We start from the raw sequence: 27,241 nt of genomic DNA, 5'->3' as shown, positions 1-27,241 counted from the left end.
TAAGTATAAACTTAGATGTGGTGTTGGCACAAGATGAAAATTCAGGGGATCACCAATGTCATTAGGATTCCTCTGGGGATCATGACAAAGTTTCATGGCCATCCTTTAAATAGTTGAAATCCCTCAGTCTGAACCAAGATAATGGACTGACCCGCAGACAGACTTTGCTATCTCTAAAAATACTAACTTGTACTCACAAATAATATAATAAATAATACATTTATTTTCACAGTTGATATATAGTCACACCTTTGCAACCAGTAGCTGGATCATGTCTTTCACACTTTCCTCGATCAGCTCGTCTATTTGGGTGTGGTACTGTTTCTGCAAAGAGAAGTTTTAACAAAACATTAGTGTGACAGATACTAAATATACAAACTAATTGTTATTTATTAACATGCAGTCTGTGTCCCATGTGACGTTTGTTTTACCTCTTGGCCCATCTCCATTGCGCACAACTTAGCTGATTGGTCCTTGGCATCGACCATCACGTTGAACATGGTGCATAATGTTGGAGAAATGCGGAAATCTGTGGACTTGCTGCTTTTTGTCAGCTTGGACTCGAATGCCATCCGAGTGCTGCAATGCAAGTGAAATATTTATACCCACTATAATATAAAATATTCAGTAAAGAATAAATTCTTAACATGTGCTGCCTCTTAGGATTTATGTGCCTGTCAGTCCGTCTATTACTCATGCAGGGACACACAAACGCACCGCTTGACGCAGTTCTCGATCATGTTGCTCGACATGAGCTGGATGCGACTCTCGAGGTGTTTGGCAAACTCCTCCTCAGGCCAATGAAGGTCCCTGATGAAAGTCTGGAGGGCGTCCAGCTTCCAGAAGAGATCCTCTGACGTTCCGGAGCCATTACTGCCATCGACCCAAACACACACACACACACAAACACACGCACAGGTTAGAGGACGAAGGTCTCCCTGCTGGAGAAGGGGGGGGTGGGGGTGCTGTGGCAGGTGCAGAGGAGGATGCTGTTCCTCCACACCTAAACAGTGTCAAACTATACTCCGACCATATACTGACTGGTTTGTCAAAATATCAGCCTCAATACATACATGTTTGTGGACAGTCAGTGTATGGGTGAAAAGGAGTGGGCAGGGGTTTACTGTAACAACTCAATAACCATGCTGTAGAGTATGATTATTGACTGGGATGTGAAGTGGCCACATGCAGGTAAAGTCACTGCAGAAACAGCTGCTAATCACACTGTGTCAAGACGAAAAGTGAGAGAGGGCATGTCAAAATGGAATTTATAGGCAAAGAAAATAGAAATCTCCAAATTGATTTTCCTTTATCACAGGCCCTCTCTCAACATCCATGTCCCCAGGCTGGTGGGGCCCCTGGAAGAATTACTAAACAAACCATGCAGACCTTTAAGGGCATCCTGAGTAGAGCTCATTGGGAAAGAGCTGCAGGAAAGATGTGGAGTAGGGAGTGGAGGTGATAAAGCGGAGGAGAGGTCTGAACATCAGCCGCATAGCGTCTCCACACTATCGTCTCCAATCCAACCCATTCTCTTTCCTCCCAATCAGACTACTAGCAGGTTATCAAGGTCAGTGATGAATCTACGGCCATTTACAATCTACAGTGCACTTAAAATCACTAAAGCAAATGTCTGTGGACAACAGCTCTGGGGAGATACATGTTTATTAGTAGGGAGAACTTGACTTGCAAATGTTTCCCAATAGCTTCTTTTTTTACGTTTGTTTGTTTTGGCCTGTATCTCCACACCTCAGCTCAACAGCATGCATGTTGAGACAAATGAGAGTGTTTCTCATTTTAGGAAGCAGAACCCCATCTACTCTAACACCTCTCAGAGTGCCCTTGGCATGAACATGGACCTAATCATGGAGTTTTCACACGAGAGAAAACGTACAGGAATTGATTGATTGATCTCAAGTTAGAGTCATACAGAAGGAATGTGGCTTTACTTTAAAAAATGTTGTTACATTTTTTTAATGATGTTTGGCTGAGGGCATCTTCATACCAAGGCAGTCTCTGCTTACTTAATATTTCTAAAGCAAACTAGTTGAATACACACTCAGAGTCATATATAGCAGCCATCCATGACGGGGTAGAAAAGCTAGGCATTTGTGGAAGGTTAACTGATAGTCCTGCTACTGGCACTGGCAGATTTGGTACTTTGGGAATTTGGAGGTTCACATTTGGTAGATTCACATTGGGCAGATTACTTGTTAAACTCCTGTAGAAAAAGACAGACAAAAAGAAAAAAGAATCTATAACAGTGGTGTGGAAGCTGAAAAAAGCCATGTAACACTCATCATAAAGGTAACTTAAAATCTGAAATTAGGTAACGACATACAGTTGCACATATAAACAAGACCAACAGTAATTGTCAAAGACGTACGTTATACAAAGACCTTCAGTAGTAAAGAGGTCTCATGATGCACACAAAGACAGTTTTAAATGCAGCGAGAAGGAGAAGCAACTTAACAATGAAAAGAATAAACACAAATAAAGACCAAGAAAAAAATACCTTTTCCCCTTAATAAATCTTAAATATAATATTTGCAATACAAAATGCAGAAGCAAAAGTGTGAACACCACAACTAATAAATTATAACAGCAACAAAACAGACTGGAGGCCTTTTTGTTTCTGGCAACATGTCAAAGCACACATTATGAGGGTTAGTTCACAAAACAAAACAACAGAGATATTAGGTGTTGCCCTGACCCCAATGTGTCGGAGAGAAATTGGTAAGACACATACATTAGTCAAAGAGTATTTTCAGAATAAATAACCCATTTCTTTCAGAGGGAAAATAGGTTATCAGCCCACTCATGGCTCATTCTTTAAAGTGAACCCACAGGAAGCCTGGCTGAACATTACAGCTGCTCTCCCGGATTTCACAGCCTCCACACATAGTCAGTCTCACATCTGAATATGAAAGCCTTGCCTCTCCAACCATCCTACAGCCTAGCTATAAAGACGGCGGCTCCTTACTTTACAGGCTCCCAGGACTCTCGCTCAAAGCCCTTGTGAATTGACTGTGCTATGGAGGACTCCATCAGATCCACATATCTAACCACCAGAGGAGCATACAGATCCTGGAGGTGTTTGTGGAACTTTCCATTGCACAGATGATCTGTGTAAAAAAATAAAAATAAGAGGCAGTGACAGAAGAACATTAGTGTCTTTGTTTAAACATAAAAATAGCCTATTAAGTGTCTAAATGAATGTGGGAGCTTACAGTCTGTCCGGAGGAAGTCGTTGAGCAGCTGGAAGAGGGGAAAGCTGTCCCAGCTCTCAGGGGACTGGATCTCCAGAGCGGCATCCATGTCGATGGCATAGAGGGCCAGGAAGTTCTCTGCATGCTCCACCATCAGGTCTGTCCACCATGCAAATGCCTACAGACACAGCAGGAGGGAGGAAAAAGAGGTGAACAAAGGGCTCGGGTTAAGAGCTGAAATGTCGCAATAAAGAAAGAAAGACTAGGAAGGAGGGAGTAATACACACAACTGGAGCTCATTAGCTCTTAAAAGCAAAACCTCTAAAGTTATGTATCCTCTATGTTAATCTATGTCAAAGGAATAGAATCGTGAGACATATGCTCATTTGTATTCATGCCGACAGTTAGATGAGAAGATTGACCTCTCTCATGTTTGTCTCATTATATATGAAGCTATAACCAGCAGCCGGTTAGCAGGAAACAGAGGGAAACAATTAGCCTGGCTCTGTCCACAGGGGAAAAAAATAAAACATACTACCAGCATCTTTAAAGCTCATTAATTAAAATGTTATATCTAGTTAATTTAATCCATTAAAACCAAAGTGTATAGATAACACATCGTGGTTTTACGAGGGGTTATTTTCTCAGTGACTTCCTGGAGTCACCACAGTCGCCAAACATCCAGCAGTCTAACACAAACAAAATATCACTTCTTTATTAGCTGGTAGGTGGATTTTGTTTCCCCTTTGGACAGAGGCCAGCTAATGGTTTCCCCTTGTTCCCAGGCTTTATGCTAAGCCAACTAGTTACTGGCTATGGCTTCATATAAAACTAATAATAATAAAATTGTATCTTCTCATCTAAATCTCAGCAAGACAGCAAAAGTGTGCATTATCCAAAATGTCAAACACAGATTTCACAGAAAGGAAAGGCTACACCTGTCTGAATTGTGTGTGTGTGTGTGTGTGTGTGTGTGTGTGTGTGTGTGTGTGTGTGTGTGTGTGTGTGTGTGTGTGTGTATATGTGTGTGTATGTATTGTGTGTGTGTGTGTGTGTGTGTGTGTGTGTGTGTGTGTGTGTGTGTATGTGTGTGTGTGTGTGTGTGTGTGTGTGTGTGTGTGTGTGTGTGTGTGTGTGTGTGTGTGTGTGTGTGTGTGTGTGTGTGTGTGTGTGTGTGTGTGTGTTTCCAATGTCATTCTATGAGTTTTAATGTTCTTATTGATTAGGATTTAAAGGTAGGGTTTAATTGTAAGTAAGGACGTTTATACGTAGCAAAATAATCACACAGTAGGGTTGCATGTCCGTGCCTTGTTATATTCATGACAGCATCTATAGATATTAGGGAAAGGTGCTTTTCTCATGCAAATGTGGAGCTCCCAGCATGCCTTTCTCTCAAGCCAAGAGATGAGGGTTTCCACCATTCACATCACTGACAAACCCATAGCCCCCTAGATGCGAATGTGGCTCATGCACATCTTCCAGTAGGCACACCAAAGACTGCAGCACACAGCATCTCTTGAGTTGGAGTGCATCCGTTCCAATTAGTTAAGTAAGTCTGAGATTCCGCTGACCGTTTTCTAGCACAGTCAGGATTTCCTCACCCTTTGACAGCAGAAGTACAGTAGTTGCTTTGCTGGCAGTCTTGGCTTGGCTAATTTGCTTATCATTCAAACTAACATGTTGCCAAGTTCAATAAAAGAAGCTGAATCTTTCAAAATGATGCTGCATGCTTTATTTTCTTACAGATTTTCTGTTCCCCTTTTGGCTTCACCATCATGAAACCAACAGCAGTCAAAACCTGACTTACCTGCCTACTTACCTGCCCCTCCCAAAATAAAAAAAAAAGCTTGACAGTTCTAGTGCTATAGAAACAGGCAGCAAACAAAGCTCTTCTCCATCACATTCAAGGAGAGGTACTCTTATTGCGGAAAGGGGGGGGGATTAAATGGGAGGACTGTAAAAGTGTCCGACAGATGAGGGAGGGGAAAATGCTCAAAGGTCGCCGGGCGGAGTGGCGTCCAACCTTTGATAGAGGTTGAGGGGCCCTAAAAGCTCTGAGGCAGACCCAGTGTTCAGCCAGACAGACTTTAGTGCTGTAACAATGCAACCGTGTCAAGGGAACAATCTTGAGGGGAGGTACTGATGCTGGGGGGGTAAGGAGACGTGGCATCATCTACTGGACATGCACAAAGCATTATGGGAATTTCTCATTCAACTTTACTACATACCTCTTTTCCCTGCTTGGACAGTCACCAATCATATGACAGTGAGAACACAGGAAGATGTACAGAACAATAAAGTATTTGTTTGAGGCATTTCTCTTTAAAAAAAGGGTTTTAAAACTACGAATAGACAGCAGAGAGGGATGGAGGAGGAGAAGCTGGGGAAGTAATGCTTGAACAAGTGCGGACTGTGAAATTAATCGTTGGATGGAGGGGAAAACAAATGTTCATGGTGGATCAAACTTCAAAAAGTTCACATGGAGCATACTTTGGGAAATTTACTGGTTCAGCATGCTTGGAGAGAAAGGACACCTCTTTATGGCCCGATGAACATGCTTTATGATCACAATTATGTTGTGCAAGCTACAGTGCCTTTTAATTTTTTTAACATGTTTGCTCTCAATTTTATGACTAAAAACCCACCCATTGCTACAGTATCTACGAGATCATTCTCTGTCTAGAGAGGTGCCTCTTGCCATAATGGCGCACATGCCATACAGGGGGGTCGTGATGGGGACTGAAGAGGAAAAAAGAAATTAAAATACTGTACCGATTGATCTCCAGAACTTGTGACTGCCGCCTGTCAAGCATATTCAGAGAGATACAATAAATCTGCTTTATCTGGATATTTTAAATATTCTAAGATCACATTGGATCACCTTCAGATCTCCACAACTACACATGCTCATCATGCTTTCCTACCAGCTCAATGTTTATAGAAGCAAACAGAATACAATAAATAAACTATTATCAGCGGTGGAAATGCCACTTAATACTTCTACTAAACGTTTGCTCCATTACATTTATCTGTCTGCTTTAGTTACAAGTTACTTTTCAGAATAAAATCTAACATAAATAAAACAAATGATTATTGTGTTTTTCTATTCTTTTTTTCTATTTTCTTTTCTTGAGGGTAGCTTGATTGATAAGACTGTAGGAAAGGCATATAAGCATTATGCTTCTGCCTATGCCTTTTTCAGTCATAAAGCCAATATTCATTGTATTGTGTGTGATGGCTGAATAAAACAACACTACTACTACTACTACTACTACTACTACTACTACTACTACTACTACTACTACTACTACTACTACTATAAGCTTGTAAAATAAAATGTATTGTTATGGATTAAAATAGCACTTGCTCATAACGCATTACAAAAAAATACATGTCTTGGATGTGATTGAACTTCCCCTCTAAACTTCTCAGGTGGTTTCAAACGTATAAGGCTGTGACAAAATAAAAAAATCAATAAAATGAATACAAATTTGAGTAGCTTATCATTTTACTTTCTTCTTAACTATCTCGTAGGTTCTCGTTACCATCTCTTCCATTGTTGCATCAATAAAAACAATCTAACAATGTAATTAATATATATATCCCTCATTTTCTATAGAACAAGCAATTTCAGTTTTGATACTTCAATTATTATTCAGCTGATAATACTTCTGTACTTAAGTAGGATTTTGAATGCAGGACTTCTAACTGTAAGGTGTATTAGCACATTGTTAAATAAAGTAATTTTACTTTAAGATTTGAGCACTTCTTCCACCACTGGCTATTTTGTCTTCTAATTGTGCCAAAAGGAGTTTTTATTATTAAATATTAAGAGAACGCAGAGGTTGTGAGTGGTGTGTTTCTTCCTGTATTTCTGGTTACCTTCCCACCATCTGTTTATTCTGGACTACTAATAAAATATCACCATTTGTAATGCTTTCGTAACATTGAAACATGGAGTTATGATCTGTAATCAGAGGAAAGAATTGCACACGTGATTTCATTTTTTGCCTAATTTACAGTCTCTGCTCAAACACAGCGCTTTGCTTCCATGTAGCCATGGTCTGTTGAACACCAATTAGAGCTCTGCTAAATTAAATTCATCTTTGAAATATATATTTTTTTTAGTTACCCATAGATGAAAGCAGCTTTATTTATAGAGTGCTGATAATAAGACTAATTCCCTGCAGAGGGGCAGAGTGAGATTAGAATGAGAGTATAGAGGGAAAGTGTTTTGAGGAGGAGAGGGTTCTCACTCACCTCCGCATGGTGTTCCTGGTTCTGCTGGAGGACCTCTATGACTAACTCCGCCAGGCGAATTGTTTCCTCCAGCTTTTTGGCAGGCGTGACTAAGCGGCCTACGTTCTCTGAGACAAAAGGATGAGGATGAGGGATGAGTGGTTAGTCAAGCACAGAGCGGGATTTTTATGACTACTGAGAAGAAATGTTCCTGTTTATAGTTTTAACCGTTTAATTAAAGTATAAACACAGTTCTTACACTGTGATGATTATCTATCATTCCCTCATAATAAGTAAAACATGTTCTCATTATATGCGTTTTGGGATGAATGACATAAAGCAACATTACTTGTGTGTTTGAAAGATAATCAGACTTATGTTGGAAGAGTATCAGGCTTGAAAAGAGCGGCGTTGAGATGAAGGTGCAATGTTGCATCAAAAACATGCATATTGTGAAGTGGTACTGAATAACTCATTTGCATAAGGAGCTGTCGCATAATAATAAAAAACACTCAATGAGTGCACACTGTAAAAATGATTCATTACTTCTGTTTTAAGTTTCCCTTTAAATTAATTTAAGAGTATCATTTCCTATAAAAAAGGGTCTAATACTGTATTAATGACTAGAATCAGGCGTTTTGCTTATTTTTACTCTCTTGCTTATGTTGCTAGAGTTGAATTGGTAAAAAGTAACAATAACTTTATCAATATATGGAAAGATATTTTTCTAAAAACGAACAAATGTATTTAAATTACATTCATAGCCATTTGTAATTAATTTAAATTTAATAAAAATTCCATAGATTTTGTCGAATGCATTTCCAGATAATATTGAATTTCATCTTTTTATATAATCTCTGGACAAAACTATACAAATTTACTTTCTTGTAGCAAGTCATAGATTGTGTTTGTTAAGACACGGCTTTGACTCAAAACGTAGCAAAATGCATTATGTGTTTGTTTCATTAGATGCCTTAAGAGTGTTATTTATTATAAATCAGCTATTATCTCATAAATTAATAAACTAGAAACCAATCATTAATGAATGAATGACTGACTTTCAGGTTTGTTTTCATGAATATTTTTTACAGTGTGATGGTGTTGGGTTTGTTATTAAGTAGTAGTATTATTAGTTTGGTGCACTAAGAATGGCTTTGGCACTCTTTCACTTGTCAACGTTGGTCTACAATTTGCAAAAGCTCCAAATCACTTGCTTATACCTTTGCTGACAGAAAGATCTGATAAGACAGTTAAACGTCATGAAATGGGATTATTCAAGCAGCACGACTTTGTGGAATGATGTGTGTAATTGGAACATGGAACTGAATGGCTATGCAAATCAAAAGCACATATATACATACGTAGCTCTACATACAACAGTTGTGGTCTTTACACTGCAGTTCTGACTGGGGGCCTTTTGTTGCTTTCACTATTATTTTAGTAAGGATTAGCATTTTATCAAATATTCCTCAGGTATTTCTACTCCATTCAAATGGAAACATGAATTTATTTTAGGGTCCTGGCAGTTAAATTGTTTTTAAAAAAAACTCTACCCTGTCACTTTAAGTTACTCTTTCAATCGTAATCTGAAGTTTATCATCATGGGAAATCTGAGATATCTAAAGAGCCCAGATAATACTTCTTTAGGGACATTTAATCGACACTAATGGATGGATCACATGGATTTGTATTACAGTAACTATATATTCTGTGGTCGTAATGCCCCATGAAGGGCAGAAATGGGAACAGATCTGATCAGAAGCATAGTGGACCTTTGTGGCTTCATCAGCACCATGAACGCATTTCAATCACAGACTATAAAGTATGTCATATATCTATTATGGCACTGCTCAAACACCAATATACCATGTGTCTGACTACTGTTTGATATTAAAGGGCCATTTAACCAAAATTACAATAAGTGTAAAACAAACAATCAAACATGTTTTATTTTAATAAAATCCTTGGTGGTATTTAGTCATGCAAATATGTTCAGATGGTGACAAAAGACTCAGAGGCAGATATCTGAAACCACTGACAAATAGTTTGTCCGTTGGACAATACAATTAAGTTGCAGTGTAAATGTAGGTTGCAATGCAAACATAACTATTTGCATGACTGGATACCATGAAAAACATTCTGCTTTTTAGAATATGGATAAATTGACACTTTAAGTATCTAAAATGACATCTATTTGTATCTAAAATTTGATATAAATGTATGATCATATAAGGTCATATTTGACATTAGGAAAACCTGTTTACAAATATATTCCGATTATCAAAAGTATGATCTTGAAATATTTGCTTATATGTGCTGCAGTGGATGAGGATATCATTAAAATGTTGCTTATGTCCCTATTTTACCTTCATACTTTAACATGTGGGCAAATATGTGACTCGTTCTTTTTTGTAAGATAATGTATTTCTCTATAATTCTTTATGTACAAATGTCAGTTAAATATATTTTCCAGTCACATCCAACCACAGAACTGTTATGTGAATACAACATTGCACTAAAGCTGAACTAAATGGAAAAAAGAACTAGTCTTGAGTCACATCTGAAATTATATAAAGTAATACAATCTCCAAGTATTTACTTTATAGAAGATGCTTTAAACATGCCAAGACATTTGAGAAATTGAATGAATGTGTATATTTCAAGGGTGTTTGATAAACTATATGGAGATTTGCTACAGGTAAATTCGGTGCATACATGCATATGATCCATATCTATTGACAAAAGACGTGTCTGTGTGCATGTACATGTATGTGTGCACTGTGGCTAAACCACAAGCTAAACATGGTTTCACCTGGATCCTTTTGATCCTTTTGACCTTTCTCAACTTCAGGGAGAAAAGAGAGAGAAAAGATAAAGAGGAGATGTTTAGAATTAGCACGGTTTTAGGGTTATTTTCACGTTACAGGTGGGGGGGGGGGGGGGGGGGGTGTTATTCATCACCATGTGACCCTTTCAAAGAATCTCCTGGGATGATTTCAGCTCCAGGGAGTGGGGTTTCTAGGCAACAGACAAACGTCACAAACATACAATAACAAACAGAAACACTGAAATATATTAGCCTGTGGAAAATAGGAAATTAAAAAAAGTGATAAGATGTTTGTTAACAAACAGACAAAGCTCAGACTATTGTAAACAGGTAAGACACACAAACAGCTGCCGGGTTCATAGACGGGACACACTAAGTGAACTTAATACACAAACGTGAGCTGTTAAATCCGGTGTCACGGTGAAGGAAAAGCCTACCTGTTTGGCACAGCACACTACTGACACAGACCAAATGACTTGGAGGAGATAACAATGTAAGCAATGTAAAAATGCATTCAAGTCAAAGGAATCGGCATCCAACCAAAAGAAAGAAGCTTACAGACCAGACTGCTCATTCATGTCCATCACAAACAGATGGTAGTACTAAGAAAGGACCCCGACTGATTCAGTGTGGTACTGCTCAGATCTCTCAACTGGTGCGCTCCCCACTCACTCTCACAGACAAAAGGCACAGATAAAAACAAGCATGGCGAGAGCAACAAGTCTGCAGGAAGAAAAGAGGCAGGGGGGCGATGAGGTGACAGAGTGCTTAAATAAGGAGAAGGAGAGTGACTGGGGAGAGGATGATGAAGGTACTCACGGATGGTTAAATCCATCACTTGAGACGCCAAGCAGAAGACAGGGTGCTCAAACATTTCCCTCTTTTTTCCTATAAAAAAGGATCGGGGCATGCAAGAGGCTTGGGTCAGAGGTGGGAAGGTAAGAGGTCAGAGGCTGATGGGAAGAGGGCTGTCCAGGTGAAAACGAAATTCTGTTGGCCAAGAGGCAAAGTCAAATGTTTGGTTTATTTTTTAAACCGGCGCCTCACAAGGACAGTGGAAAGTAAATTCACAGAGCATGGCAAGATAGTAAGGTTTGAGTCCTTAGTATCTTTAGCACCCTGGGGGATTTCTTTCAAGGCATAAACAACATTGGAGTTTCCTACGTAAGTATGCTAAATGCATGTCAATGCATTTAATGGGTATACTGGAAGCAAAAGACACAGGAAGAGAGGATAAGACATTCTAAAATGTCTTGTCATTTTAGATATGTAATCCATGCCAGTAAAGAAAGGCCATGTTGTTATGTCTCAAAGCACATGCAGGTGGCTGATGCTGGTTTGTAGGTGTTCAATCCCAGCATTCCTTTGGTTAAAAGCCACTTATCACATTGTCAAGAGGTCAAATAAAGTGATAATTGTGGCAAAGCCCACAACTGTGGGGGAGGAGAAAAAAAGCAGAGCAGAGAGCGGGGAGGGAGAGGAAGATTGTGGTCTTCAGCAAGAACACACGATAGATATATATTTAAAGGGAAGGGAGTAAAGGGGGGTGTGGGCAGAGTCAGCTGGAGGAATCAGAGAGGTAAGAGCTACAGTAAGATAGTGGAAGAGGGGGAGTGTGCATCAACTGGGAGCTGGGAGTCAGAGAGGACATTCAGTTAAGCTGAACTTACAGTCCAATCATCAAATGTCAGAGGCCGGGCGCTACACAGCTTGAATAGTCAAGGCACAATGAGAGATCAGCACATCAACAGATTTCAGGGCTTTGGATTTGAATGCATTTTTACTCACACACCTCTACACAAAAGCCAACTTGACCTACAGAACAGCACAGAGCTAAAGCAGGCCTGAAACAAAGGAGAGAGTTATTGGACTGAGAGACAGAAAGTGACCGACAAACTGTCACAAATAATTTGGGATGCCACAAATCATTTGGGATATGGACACAAATATACCATATACCAAGTGAACTCACCATGTGTAAATAAATAAAGAACAGTGACAAGTACAATCTCATACTGGGGTAAGAAAGAGGACGTTTGAGAATATACGTGTAGTTAATTGTTAAAAAAACCTTTAAAAAGTCATTTTTTTCCTATCTTATTCCACACACAACCACTGGCTGAGCATTTCAATCTGAAAACATACATGGTTAAATGACTGCATAGAATACACTTACATGTATACAACTACAATGATTTTTCATCATTAGATCATTAACCCATTTACTCCGGCAGTCGTTATGTGATGTTGTGTGTTTATGGTTACCTTCAATTTTAGCATATTCTTGAATCCGCTCGTAGTTGAGCTGCGCAGCCTGCTCCAAACATTTGCGGATCACTCCTTTAACTTCTTCTGGTGGAACTGGGGTCACAATGTCCTTCATCAGGACCTGCAGGCCACATTAAATAAGAGTTATGTAACCTGTTTTCATTAGATCACAGTTGTTGTCTCATGGAGTATAAAATGCTTTTTTATATATATTAACAAACCCTCTCCAGCAAAGACAAAGTTGCCTTCAGTGCTCCCTCTGGCCGACCGAAGGGGAAACAATATCTACAAAAGAAGATGTGGATAGAAGATGCCATTCAAGCTGAAAAATACCGATTGGCATAATGTTTTGTGACTTTTGTGGTTATGTGCTGTTGGAGAGTCGGCGGTCACCTGAAATTTACAATCTGGTTTTCCAATATCACACGCAACCTCTCCTTGATGTCCTCAAAGCGCTCCTTCTCGTCCACTTTCACTGTGCTCAGCCCGTCTGGCCTATGAGGATCACACCCACACAATTTAAACCAGATGTAACCCTGAAGAGGTTCATGTTATGCAATCTCTCATCTGAGGCCGACGGGAGCAAGAACATAAAAAAATGTAAATAAAATATAACAAAAACCCGCTGGAAAGCTTTGCTCTCCCAAGGAACTGCCTGCAAATTGTGTGAGGTTTATCTTTCTTATTTTCCCTTTGTGTTACATATAAAAATAGATGACAATGTCTCACCTTTTTTGCCCTTGAAAGAGTGGTATTTTGGAATCCTTTCTCTTTCTAAACTTGAATATGCGTGCTTGTTTAGAGGCAGTGCGTGGATCTGGACTTTGGGAGGTCTTTGGGGACAAGAGGACCTCATAGCCCAGCGGACCCCAGTAATTGCTGCCCTCTCTGACTTTAACGGACGCATGGGAGGATGAATAATATGGACAGTAAGAGACTATGGCAACAGAGGATAGAGGGAAAAGAAAACAAAAAAAGATGGTAGAAAACAAGGAAATATGTAGATATACAATCGATTAACAAACATCATGCAACAAAAAACTGCAAAAAGTTAACATAACAGAAAAATAAACAAACAGAAATATGGCAAAAATATATAGATGGAAGACAAAAAAAATGCAGAGCATGCCGCTGATGATGCTGACTTCTCTATTCTTTTCTTGTCCAGTGAGAATAAGTGTATCCACCTACACTGTATGAGCTATCAGTTTTCCTAAAATAATACAATCTATATGATCAACTTAATGTGCTTTCAATCCTGTTCAGCAATTTATTTTACAAAAGCACAAACATATTAAAAGAAGGGAAAAAGGCACACCTGTTCCCATGGACATGGGAGGCACAAAAAGCGAAGCTGTAGTGAAGAAGGGTGGGGTCAATTATAGCCCCACTTTCTGCTCTTTCCAGCAGATCACGCAGGTAACACAGATGTCTGTGACAACCTCGAACTCCGTTCCTGGCACAGTACTCATCCAAGACAAACACCTGGCCCGGGCTAAACCATCCCTGCACAGCATAAAACACAGGAGGGGATAGCATTACAGCTTATCAGCTAACAAACAAAAGCCCAGTGCCATAAATGTATTTATGTGTTGATGTTTTGACGGACACGGGGAGTCACTCACCAAGCAGCAGAAGGTGTCATTGAGCCTGTGGTCCAACGTGAGTCGCTGCACCATCTCAAAAAGCGAGGCGTGGTCAAAGCTACAGGGGTTAGCGGAGATAAACTCATCCATGCCATGTTTCTGAGCTCTGTCAGCATCTATCCAGCCAACGGCACAGGGGAAAGAACACGGTTCAGAGGAGAAGACATCAGTGAGGCAGGGAAAACAGCAAGACTTCGTCACAACACAGAAACAACAGGGATTTTTTTTTAAAAACTACTTCTAAGGGCAAATTATAAACACTTACAGCTTACATTGTCAACTTGCATTCTGTCAGACGTAAAGAGATTTAATGTATTGGTGGATGAGATTCTATCAATCTGAGGCTAAGCACAAAGGCACAGGTGGTTTATTTTGTATGTGCATGCATGCAACTCAGTACAGTTTGTCACATTCCCTGAAATTTTGCACATGAAAAAACCTTTCCAAAACATGTTTGAAAAAGTGCTGGTTAGATAGATTTAGAAACATTTTTGTATTCAATAGATTCTGCCATTCGCGATTGTTGAACGTCACTCAGGTCCTGACAAATATTTGTAGGTGTGCCAATAAAATAAAAAAGAAATATGGCAAAATAATAATTGATCTGAACACACTATAGTGCTAAGAGTATACAGTCCTAATTCAAGAAAAAAAAGTTATGTGGTAAAAAAGTTTTGCAGATTTTTCTCCAGTTATGGATCCTTTGAAGTCATACTCTTTCAGTTTTGTATAGTTGTTGTCTTGCTTCATAACTTTTGCCATATAGAGGACTTTCATACTTTTCAAAGAACTAAGCCTGCTCTGTGAAATTCAATGAAGAAACAACATTAGTAACATCAAATTGTGTAAAAAAAACACTTTGATGAAACTCAGTAAATATGGGAGATGAAAACATGATGGAATAATCTGTTTTTTATTCCTCCAAACCACAAAAGATAACAGCTACTAACTATACTGACCAAGATTTCTTGTGCTCTGTAAATAATATAGCTGTCAGAGACAAAATGATGGGGACAAGGATGATTTAAAATAGATAAGAGATGTCAGAGAAGTCATGTATGAGTGACAGGTGTCATGTCCATGAGACACTGACATGAGTGATGATGATTTGGGAGTGAGGGTAAGAAGTGGAGGCCTGATCTTGGCTGGGCAGGGCCAGGGCAACGTATAGAGCAGAACTGACATCTGTCAACCTCCAGGTCACTGAGAGGGAAGAGGAAAGGGTGTAATATTTCTTTTTTTTTCTTCTTTTCTTTTAAAAAAAAAAGGAATCTACAGAGGGTTACACTTAAGGAAATTAACATTTTTTTTAAACTCCAGTCTGAGAAGAAAAACCTGTGAGACAACAAGTAAAATGTGGACGATGGAAATAAGAGATTGCTGGAGGAAGACGGACAAGACAGGGGGAGTATATGTCATAATGTTGAAGAAGAGGACAGTTAACACGTGAGGGCTAGAAACACCGACGAAGGAGAGTAAATGGCAATATAGGTGAACCCAGTGCTGGATGAGGAGACAGTAACAGGATGAAAGTGGGACAATAGACAGTGGTCGGACAAGTGCTGGATCAAAGTGATGACCACAAGAGGAAGATTCACTCAGGACCAAGTTACAAAGAGAGTGATGTTGTGGATCCGTGTAAAGATAGTGAGTTACATCCAAAGAGTGAACAGAAGGTGCCTGGGGTTGGGCTATGACAGACGGTGAGTGGGCTTTACCTCCCTTGGTTGGATTAAAATGAGGAAATGGAGTTTAAATCCAGAATACACTCAATACTACAGTAACATTATCATAACTTACAATAATGATAATGACTTCAACCATAAATAAAATTACCAAATTTCCAAAGTGAAATAGGTGAGTACTTTTGCATACAAATTATCACATGCTGGAGAACATTGTGACTTTTCATTGAGCTTTTTTTAAAATGTCATGCACATCTGCAGACCCATTTTCAAATTTGCATTTCTATCTTTTTTTGGCATTCCTTTTTTTTTTTCTCTACGCATTTGCAAGTTGACAATACTTGAATATGTTGCAGTGTATTCATGATCTCTACAGAGCACACTAACAGGCATACCACTACCGGAGAACTCTAATAGGGTAGCAATACAATTTAGTGCAAGTACATGGGTAAATAGCATGAAGCCGACAGAGGCAAAACTGTATCATTCTCTGGGAGATGGGGGGAAATGAATGAAAACTCCTGTATTTGTACAAAAGTATGGACACATGACACAGGTGTTCTCCTATTCAGGCAAACAAAGGGCAGTCAAAAGAAATCAAATTGAGATCTCTCCTAACACTGGTCTAGCTTCTATCTACAGGCCGAGCTACTGTAGGGAGGAGGAGAGGGGAGGGGGAGAGGGGAGTCCGGAGTATTTTTTTTTTTTCGGAAGACGGGGCGGCATTAGCTACTCCTTGTCTTTGGCATTCAGAATACTCCGCGTACATATTTGCCAACTCTCATCGAGGCAAGTTCAAAGAAAAATAACTCAAAGCTTTTGAGCCCTCTGAAGTAAAGCATGATCATCACTTAAGAAGTGTCAAAACAAATGTCACTCATGCGGGAAATATATATTTGAAAAATAACTGCATCACAGACTGCCATCATCATTCACACTTCAGCTCCACTTCTATCTTTGAATAGACATCTGATATTTTCTAGGCTTCATGTAACTGCCATCAAAGAATCACCGACTTGTTTTGATCTCTAAAATGTATATTATTGATTATACATTTAATCTTTCTCAATAACATAAGAATTTTGGGCTTGCTTCTCTAATAGCATGTCATATTTTATCATTGTATTGCTTTACTCTGAGGGATCCGGTCACCAATATTGATAAAGAGAGAAGGCAATTATGCAGTAACAGCTATAATATCAGCTTTAACCATTACTGAGTCAAATAATAAGTTCTTAGAATAAAATACATGCATCCTATACTGGCACGAATGGATGCTTATACTTTGATCCTCAAGTTGAGGTCGTCAAAAAAAAAAAAGTCATCAACTAATATCTAAGACATGAGGCGAGACGTGAAAAAAGGAGAAGAGGGAAAGTAGAGAGAGAAAGAACGTTGCATTTGTCAGATAATCGGCGGGGATTATCTGAGCTGTGCCGGCTACAGGGAAGCACTTACCCTTGAGTCCAGCTAGAAGACAGCAGGGTAAGAAGGGACAAACCAGAATAACATAAAGACTAGCAACAAGGCTGGAGGAGAGCAATCACGAGAGACCCTGACCTAGCAGCTGCATTACTCAAGAAGGGTACAGGCAAAGCATGAAGAAGAAAACACAACTCAAAAACAACAACCTATACCAACATGAGAGTTTGTGGGCGGTGGTGTGTGAGTACATGTGAGGATATGTGAACTCGACAACAGATGTTGAGGCATATTAGAGAGAGAAAGAGGGAGACAGACAGAGAGGGAGACAGACAGCGAGAGAGAGACAGAGAAAGAGACAGAGAGAGAGAGAGAGAGAGAGAGAGAGAGAGAGGAGAGAGAATTTACGATCCTCATCACTCCACTGCAGTTTTTGGTTTTTTCTGGATTCTGGAGAAGTACTTAAGGAGTCAAGGGCTACACGTTAAGTACTGTCACTCTGTATGACAGCAGATCAAACAGAAGACTTACTTTTAAAAGGAACATTGGCAAACACATACACCTACCAAGATGAAGTAAACCCCGAGTCAGCTTCATGTGTAAAAGATGCCTGTGTCTTTTTTAAAAGAAAAAGAGACTATGAAGGTCCTGGAAAGGTTGAAATACTTCAAGTGGTGATATTATTTGTGAAAGTGTTGGTAACAGTGACATATCACATCACAATTTTAGTAAATTTAAACATGCTTTAAAAGGAGCACTCCATATATCGGTCTACTAGTCCTGGTTAGTACTACTGAACCTGTGAAAACACTATGTCTTGTACAGCTCTGGGGGAGTTTTACTAAAGTCTAAAGGCCCATTCAGACTGGATTCATTTCTCTGGGAAGGTTGGATGATTTTTGGTCACTGATTTTAATCCAGCCCGGGCCCAAAAATTCAACCCACAACCCCAGTAATAATTACTGCTGCAATGACCTACAGTTTATCTGCAAACTAGCTGGTCCTGCTATTATTTACATCCTTGGAGATATGTCCTTGTATTTTAAAGAAGACTTAATACAAAAAAAATGTTTTAAAGCTCAATGTGAAAGGTTACAACATATAGGCCTACAGTATTTGGGAACCAATATGCAGCCATAAGACAGACCCCTTAAAAGCACAACAAATTGTCTGTTGTGTCAGCTTTTTTTTGGGTCTGTATTTGTTTACATTTGGGAATATTAGTACTATTAAAAGTATGCTGAAATACCCATAGATGTACAGACAACTATCACTGGATTAATTTGATATTGAACAAGACTGAAGAAAGATGTGATAAGTAACTTACTTTGCAATATGAATGTCTGCATGGTTAAAATATGACAAGTATGATTCTTTGGCTCAAATCCACACCTCCCCTTGAACTCTCTTCTGCAAACTTGGGGAGGTTTTTGACTCTCTCTTTTGGCCCTTTTCTGCTGAACGCCTATTACTAACCATACCCTACAATTTCATGATGTTTGAAATGCCTTCTGCAACAATGAGTAAATAACTAAGGAGCTCAGTGAACATTTTATTCACCACCTGCTCTTGTATTTTTAATCCTCTCTGAATGGGGCTTTAGAAAATAGCCCTGAAGATGTCACCATGATGTCATCAGGGTAAACCTGGAAGGGCTCAAATACCACAAATGTATAACAGAGAGTTTGCTTTACTAACTGGAGGTGTAGAGATTTAAATATGTTGGCGGTTACTAGGCAGGGAGAGTCAAACAAAAAACACTAACGAGTTGCATTATGGGAAATGTAGGAAGCCGTGTTTTTTTGGTTTGGACCCATTCTAATGACTAAAAGTCAGGACATCTCACCCTTTTTAATGTTAACCATCCATTTTTTTAAATAAATCTCTAATAGGTCACCTAAAGTATGGAACTGCAAGACTACATTGTTGGAGTACCCCTTTAAACCATTTATGATATCCTCACATATCAATAATTTGTTGTATTTTCTGTACAATCTATTATACGGAAAGTCCCATACAATAAGCTTGCGTTAACTTTTGAGAAAACTTGTGTATGTGATGTGCACTTCACCATTTTCTGGTATGAAACAGTTTTATTGGGGGGGAGGGAACTATTTAAAAGTTGTGCAGATTGCTCAGAACCTTCATAGGACTCTTGTTTACGATCAGTCCACTGCAGCAGAGTCAGGAGGGCTGTGTATGTTATGGTCCCAGTGCCATTCAAGACCACCAGGGGGTGAAACATGTACGCGTGGTGTGCCACAATGTTTCAGGGAGGGGGTAGGAGGTCTGTGCCACTGTGAGGAGGCTTTGAATGGCAACAGCTGGCATCAGAGGAGTCAACTAACCACAAGAACGATCACATACTGGACAAAGAAACCAATGGAGAAACAACATAGAATTTATGTGATAGGATTCTGAGTAACTGATCCATTTCATGTCTTTATAGTTTTATTCCAATGATATGATTAACAGAGAGTAAAATATTTGTTTAGGCTTTTAAAAAAAGATTATAAAATGATAACTATTAGTATAATTTCTCTTTGTTATAACCCTGGATGCCCTTTTTTTGTATTAGAAAATAACGCCAATTTGTTTTTCTCCAATTAATCTAAAAAAAATAATACAAATATTGTTCTTTAGAGTCGGAAAATATATCATTATTACACTATGGAGTCAAAAGATGCACACAAAAAGTCATGTTTTCGTTCTGAATAGCAGGATCTATTATTGTGGATCGGTAATAAGTATGCAACATTAAGTTCAGTGGGTCAGAAAGGTCTTTGTTAGTGTTGTTATGGGCGAAGACATGCTAATTTCACTAAAATAAGAAAATGACTGCCAGCTAAAGTGAAAAACAACTCGAGTATATACATATTGTGTGAAGAAAAATGTTGCTGACATAATTTATTGTGATACTTACAATAAAATAAATATTTTTCCCTTCTTTAATATGGGGGAACACAAGAGACGGTTACAACAGAAGTTGGTACAGATGCCACACTACTGTAGACAGTCTTACCTTCACTTTTCTACCTGATCTGTTGGCTGCTTCGAGGTGCAAGTACAGTGACAGATAGGTTAAAACTTCAGACATGTTGTCTGGCTTGGCCGTAATTCAGTGACACGGGAACCATCTGAGAAACTGTCTCAGAACCACGACTGCCTTCACAGCTGCCCTCTAGAGCTACGGCTGGATTAAAACAGGCCTACGGTTAGGACAAGCTCAACACTCCCTTGCATGGTCAGTCTGATTTCAACCCCAGCAGGCTTGAATGTTTAAGTCTGTGTGATGACCTATTTAGTTTTTGAACAAAGTTTGCACGCCATATCCTTCTGCTGTGTGATAAAGTCTTTTTCAGGTTGATTGTTCCTTGTGAACAGACTGATGGAATAGCATGGGATTGCACCTTTAGCTAAACACTGTGGGAGTGGTGACAATGAGTGGAAGTCCATCAGATGCTGGAAGGATCTGTGAGAGACCAAGGCATGTGTGTGCGTGCTTGTGTGTTAGTTCTACCAGCACGTTTTGTGACTGCAGTGTGGAGAGCATGGCGTGAGACACTTATGGGTTAGAGCTTTCACTGCATTGTGGATGAAAGCTGCTTTCTGCTTAAGTGACCCTAATGTGTTTCAGGCTACTTACAGAACTGAGAAATGGGTGCATCCATTTGGGCTGAGGCACCCCCTTTGGAGTTGAGTTTCTGGACCTGAGTGGGTGGGACAGGCTTATGGGACTGGCCAGTGGCTCGATACATGGCCTGGACCCACAGGATGCGGTCCTGCTCATCATCGCTGGCGAAGATCACAGTGTCGCCTTCCTTCACAGCATTGAAGAAAGCCCTGCCACCATCCAAGCCTGAGAGAACAGGATGGAAAAGAACAAGAAGTTAGTGTTTTACAGTGTGTGCTTACATGAGCGTATAGTTAAAGGTGTGCCGTCTCACCTGGCTGGGGGTCGCTGTAGTCCACAGTATACCCGTCCAACTGGAGAAGCTCTTGCGGTTCTGATTTTTTCTCTCTGTAGCTGCACATGGCGAATGTATACTGACTCACCTACAACAAATAGGATACTGATTAGTTTAACAAGCAAGAAATTCAAACTTATTAAATTCTGTACTCTCCTTGAGTAATTCAATTTTAAGTAATAGTCAGCTAATTTAATGGGAAAATTAAGAGTCAACACATTCCCACAAATGTCCTTCATTCCTGCATACCAGTGTAATTAAGACAAGCACCAATACGGGCAGTATATGCAAATATTATTTGCATATACTGCCTGCCTATATTATGACTCAGTTGTTTTAAAGTAATCTTTTAAACTCATGAATGGGCCAAAAGGACGGAAAATTCCTCAACACTGATGCTTTATCGATCACTCACCTGTACAAGCACAAAGAAACGCTTCTTCCAGCGCTTCCAAACATTCTTTCCAAAAGCCCACAGATACCTGTCAAAACATTGTCCACACACAAAGAGTCAAAACCAAGAAAATACAGGTCATAATGACAACAAACATTGATTGGTGCATATACCTGGTGCAGAAAAATCTAATTCTTTAGACAAAAAACATAATGGTTTAATGAATGAAATATGATTAATATTGTCTTCAATATATTTAAATATAAATCTGAACTACAAACTGGCATCCACCAGGGGGAGTAGTGCAGTATTTTTCCATGGTACGTGACTAGAAATGAGGCCAAGGAGCTGAGAGGGCTGGAGTTCTATAAACAAGGAAAATGAAAGACACACAGGAACGTCACTACATGGCTTACTTGGCAGCACATCTCTTACCCGCAGTGTTTCATGTTCTGTGGTTTGTCCATACGTATGGCCAGTTTGATCCTCAGATCTTGGTCGGGGCAAGCCTTGGTCACAGTCATCTTGTGGAGCTCTGACTGCTTGGGGCTGTTAGGAGTTGGGTGGAGGACAACCTGCACTCAAATAAAAAAAGAAAAAACACTCCATAATTATGAGGTGAATATTTGATCAGTGTGTTTGCAAAGGCTGGTGATTATGTGTGTTTGTGTTTGTGTTTCATATTTTTTGAAAATATAAGAATAATGTGAGTCAGGGTAGAGAAACAGAATAACGCTTTGCTCTGCCTCCCTGAAGAGGAGGCCTAATCTCTCTTTGCAGAGTTAAAGAGCTTTGAGGAAGCCTGCCTTCCTGCCAACGCTGCTGCAGTGGGAGATCAAAGAGCCTTGTCACAGCCAAGGTCACTGCCACTACAGGGACGTCTGAGGCGTTACTGCCCGAATGCAAACACCACCATCCTTAACCCTTTATCACAGTAACCTTAAACATTTACATCTCAGGAAACTGCAGGGTGGAGAACTGATAAATGTGTCTGCTCCCTCTTCATTTGAATCAGAGGAGGTCAATATTTAAATAATACTCAAAGATTGGAAATCTGATGTTTAAAAAAAAGGAAAACGTTTTTGTCAGCCTACCTGTAACTTATGAGGGAAGCACTGTGGCATGATTCACTCATATAATTCAAACACAAGGGTAATGTCAAAGAATAAAAATGAGAAGGGTTTGCTGGAAACACAAGCAGTACTTGCAGAAATGCTCAAACAAAAGTAAAAATGCGTTGGAAGTGGAGCTGCGTTTTTTTTTTTGTACAATAGACAATCTCATGTTTAACTTGCAAAATAATCAAAAGGTTATGTCTGAATCACATCCAAGTGGTACACTGGAGGCTCAGTGGAACTTATTAAAATAAGAATGTCACGCAGTTACAAACAAGTTCAACTGAACAGACTCATTTCTATGTTTATTTTATAACTCAAAGAAGATGTAATTTGTTGGTTGGGTGTTCATTTATGCAGAATGTGAGTCCCGAGAGCATTTCTATGTTGGTATAAATAAAACAAAGAGACGCATTACCCTGCCCAGTTCTTTGTCCTCCAATGCCAGCACCCCTGTGCTCTCTGTAAACAGTTTCACCTTGACACCAGGCAGAGGGTGTGTGGTGGTGAAGTCCCCTTGGGTCCCCCAGCTGAAAGACACAACAAAAGACACTCCAGAGGTTAGCTTCCATGACAGCACGGTAGCACAGTGATCCCAGACAATGACTTCATCTGCAGCAATCATTAAATAGCTTTTACTTGTCACTAAAAGTGTGGAAGAGAGACTTGACCTTCATCTCAACATTTCTTCAACTGAAATCCAATTGAAAAAGTCAATAAACAACACACAATAGACATATTATGAAATCAAAGAAAAAAAATCTCCATTTTGACATCCTTTTAGTCTTCACTTCATCACAGCCTTGAAATATCAGCTGACTGGTCACACAGATCTACAGTATGTCAAAGTCAAGACAAAACCACACAATATAACTCACACTATTTTCCTATGTCTAACCCTCACTTGTTCTAAATGCCTTCCTGCTATTTATATACCAGACATTTTTAAAGCTGCACTTGGCAAGATTTTTATATAACAAAACAGCCGTCTTATCAGCCAACATTATTTTGTGGGTCTGTAACAGAGAGATGCAGAGCGATGCCACAGACGGGCTAAAAATAACTTCTGCTGTCAAGTGTATTGTATTTATTTAACTCCTTATCACTGCCATGTCTCAAAAGCGAGACAATTTATTTGTTGAGCGTCTCTTAAACATAGAGGTAAATTAAGTGATACAATATATACATTTATAATACAATGTCATAACATACAAAAACAGATTAAAGACTAAAACACAAAGACATAAAGGTTATAGTTAAGAGCCTTCAGTCGACCTGACATGCATATCTTTATATAGAAACATAGGAAGACCAGGACTCCAAACAGAAAGAAAGAGGTTCTTAATTTTAACTCAAGATTGTAGTTATGAGTCAGAGTTTAAAGAATATGTTCACGTGTCTTCAAGTCTGCTTTAAATTACATCCAAAGTTATTTCAATGTAAATGATTGGGGACAAATTCCACAGTACTTGTTCAATGTCAGCCAAAGCCAATACGAGTTCTCATGTTACAGTCAGTATAATTAGTGTTTCTTTGCAGAACCTTAGTGGAGGGATAGTAACACAAGGAGAAATGTAATACTAAAAACAAGATACCCGTCTAATACGTCCAACTAGGCCTGCTGAAGCCTTATACAACCTTATACAGGACTATTGATCTTTTTATATAAATAGGCCCTCCCCCATCTCTTTCATTAAAATTCCATTAACAAAGAACTACTTTGTGGCCAGTATGAATGATTAAAGCAATCATCACGGCTTTCAATGTAGATATAAGCATGTGAACATTATTTTTAGATACACTCAGAAAAATGTGTACCTGCCCTTTAAGAGAAAACCACTAAAAATGACTAAACCTCATCACCATCTTCGCCTCCACAAACCCAAAAGGATTAGCAGGGAGAATGCAGTTTACTGTGAACATGTTACACAACATATATGTGCTTTTGTTACTTTGCGCTGCCATCTGGGGCTGCCAACATAATATATAAATGCCTGAATTATCGCTCTGTAGCGATGTATTGAGGACATGGTGTCAATTTCCAACCTTGGAAAGCTGTTTTCCTTGTAGCCATCTCTAACATTCATAATTAATTGCAACTTAATGTACACAAAGACACTGAAGTTCCAACACACGCAGAAAAGCTGCTGACTGGCAGTGATGAGGTAGTGGTGACGGTGTTGATTTCAGATGGAAGCATTGTGCTGCCATGAAGGTGACCTTGTGGATCAATCTGGGGTTTATTAATGGATGTGACAGTGCTGAGCTCTTACAGCTCTTAAAATACATGAAACTGTTTGTGCTCAAGTCGGTCAGAAATAAAAACTAAATAGCATGACTACAAAACAATAACAGAAAAGAAATCTTGCAGCAAGGTTAAGAACATCAACCCCTTAATTATTTCAACAAAGTAAAGTGTAAAATCACAATAGTATGTCTGAGCACACAGTTACTCAACACAAGCAATTACTCGATGCAAATAACCTGCAGAAGTATGTGCATTAATACATGTATGTCATTTGTGTTTTTGTGTGAACCTACCCACACACACACACACACACACACACACACACACACACACACACATTTCTCTCGCCTTGTTCTCCTCTAATCCCTTCTCTCATTCATGTCCCTCCTTCTCTCTCATACTCTCTTCATAAAATGGTTCTTGAATTAGGGAGATCAGAGGAAGAATGTGGACCTTAAAATAGCTCCTTTTTGCATGAATGTTTCATGGACATTTTCTCTTGTGTCTTGCGCTGTGCATTACTAGTTAATAAGATGAAAAGGGGAAGATATATTTAGAAATAGATATTCTTTATTTGCCTTTTGGACACCGTTATTGTTCTTAATCTGGTCTAGAATAACAAAGAATGAGGTAACAAATTATTTTAGGATACATGCAAAACACTGGGACTCCAAAAGAAAGGAAGGAAATTTACAAACTATGCCATTTAATTTCATACTTCACATACTGTGGGATTACACAATACATTTTCACAACTTGGTCGGCTGAGTCAGAAATCACCCAGTCAAATAGGCTTTTAGGTTCAGCTGTGAATCATGAATGACTCAAGCAGCTTTAACAAAACAGAGACAGGAAATGTTTTTGCTTTCCCATAGGTTTAAAAGGGTTTGCTTTCATGGCCCATCATGGTGCAAAACCAACATTCAAATTAAACCTATACATTATTTGTATGCATGTGCAGTATTTGCATGTATTTAATCAAGAGAAGGTGCAGTTTTAAGGTCTTCTTCAACTACAAGAACTCAGTATCAAATAACAAATATATTTCAAAGAAAAAGGTGTAAATGGAAGTCTTGCCCTTTTCTTTTTAAACACAGTGTCTCACATGCAAAGTGCGTAAAGCGTGCATGACCCATAATAGAACACATGCGAGACCACTGGAAATGTCTTTCTAGACTCAAGAACCCCCTGGGAAACATTTTGGCAATGTAGGTTTACTCTATTTTCTTGCAAGAGGATTTCACTCAGGGCGTCTGAAGCAATACACAGGTGGCACCAGATCAATAAAAGAATGGGGCACAATCTCAACAGTGCAAGTTTAAAATGAACAGTGTTTAATTATTGGAAAGATAATTAAAATTATTGAAATTACACTTTCCCTTTGGATGAAATGAATAATTAAAACGAGCCTGTAAATTACTGCCAGTAGCGGAATCACTAGATGTCTGAACAACAGAACTGATGCCAAACACAAACATAAATAGACATTACCAACAACAAACAATGCCATTGAAAAATTTGGGGACATTTTTATTTATTTTTGTTTGTTAATTCAATAAAACTCTAAATTTGCATAATCTTAATCACAATTCTCAAAATAGTTGAAGTCTTATCTGAATGAAACATCCGCAATCAGCAATCAATAAAAGACTGATCCATTTGACTTTGGAAGTTTTACAAATTAAGTGTGCGTGTATGTGTGCACATGCACCCTCAGGCTCTTACGTTGGCTTGGACGCTTCTGCTTGGTCAGTCTGGAGTTTCTCGCCTCCCTCCACCTCCATGGTGCAGTAGACAATCCTGTTCGGAGCCAGAGACTTCAGCCCCACCACTTCCATGATCACCACCTAGGAAGCACAGACACCTCAGTGAAGGTTGTAGACGAGAGACTCATCTCTTGAAACAGGTCAGCTGATGTGAAAGCAGCCCGTCTTTTGAGTTAGATATTTTAGCAATACTATCCCTGGCACAACCACTATTAACATTAATAGCCGGAGTCTTCATATTACTAGATTTTCTACTAGAACGGCCAATAAAATTACAGCCATCCGTCCCGTAAAGTTCAACTCTCAATCACTGAAATTGCTTGTAGGCATTATCATACAAGTAGTCTTTAATCGCTCAGTGAATACCATATAGTACAAACAGTGCCAGGGGTAACTATTAAATTGGGACTGTAAATTTCTAGTTTGACAGAAATATGCGCTGTCAGGATAACGC

At 39.2% G+C, this 27,241-nt stretch overlaps 1 protein-coding gene across 12 annotated transcripts in view; it reads right to left on the bottom strand.

Annotated features, from left to right (window-relative positions):
• cadpsb (Ca2+-dependent activator protein for secretion b) overlaps positions 1–27,241 on the bottom strand; it is a 60,028-nt gene that overhangs the window by 5,663 nt on the left and 27,124 nt on the right. Inside the window, exons 6-27 of one of the 12 annotated variants that reach the window (XM_054616320.1) lie at positions 26,747–26,868; positions 23,192–23,303; positions 22,094–22,233; positions 21,680–21,746; positions 21,244–21,352; positions 20,943–21,155; positions 14,169–14,305; positions 13,862–14,049; positions 12,937–13,038; positions 12,765–12,828; positions 12,541–12,664; positions 12,068–12,069; positions 10,261–10,276; positions 7,470–7,576; positions 6,976–6,990; positions 5,029–5,034; positions 3,231–3,387; positions 2,984–3,125; positions 2,060–2,221; positions 718–873; positions 432–579; positions 250–324 (exon numbers count right to left, since the gene is read on the bottom strand). In XM_054616320.1, coding sequence (XP_054472295.1) covers positions 250–324; positions 432–579; positions 718–873; positions 2,060–2,221; positions 2,984–3,125; positions 3,231–3,387; positions 5,029–5,034; positions 6,976–6,990; positions 7,470–7,576; positions 10,261–10,276; positions 12,068–12,069; positions 12,541–12,664; positions 12,765–12,828; positions 12,937–13,038; positions 13,862–14,049; positions 14,169–14,305; positions 20,943–21,155; positions 21,244–21,352; positions 21,680–21,746; positions 22,094–22,233; positions 23,192–23,303; positions 26,747–26,868 — 2,364 coding nt within the window. Of the gene's footprint in view, positions 1–249; positions 325–401; positions 580–717; positions 874–2,059; positions 2,222–2,983; positions 3,126–3,230; positions 3,388–5,028; positions 5,035–5,437; positions 5,447–6,975; positions 6,991–7,469; positions 7,577–10,260; positions 10,277–11,094; positions 11,164–12,067; positions 12,070–12,507; positions 12,665–12,764; positions 12,829–12,936; positions 13,039–13,861; positions 14,050–14,168; positions 14,306–20,942; positions 21,156–21,243; positions 21,353–21,679; positions 21,747–22,093; positions 22,234–23,191; positions 23,304–26,746; positions 26,869–27,241 lie in introns of all 12 variants that reach the window. The other 11 variants (XM_054616317.1, XM_054616319.1, XM_054616318.1 and 8 more) reach the window with 11 other exon arrangements.

The sequence above is a fragment of the Anoplopoma fimbria genome, chromosome 17 (genome assembly GCF_027596085.1).
Source record: "Anoplopoma fimbria isolate UVic2021 breed Golden Eagle Sablefish chromosome 17, Afim_UVic_2022, whole genome shotgun sequence".
Classification (NCBI taxonomy): domain Eukaryota; kingdom Metazoa; phylum Chordata; class Actinopteri; order Perciformes; family Anoplopomatidae; genus Anoplopoma; species Anoplopoma fimbria.
The sequence above is the reverse complement of the archived record's forward strand: the minus strand, read 5'-3'. Positions and strand labels throughout refer to the sequence as shown.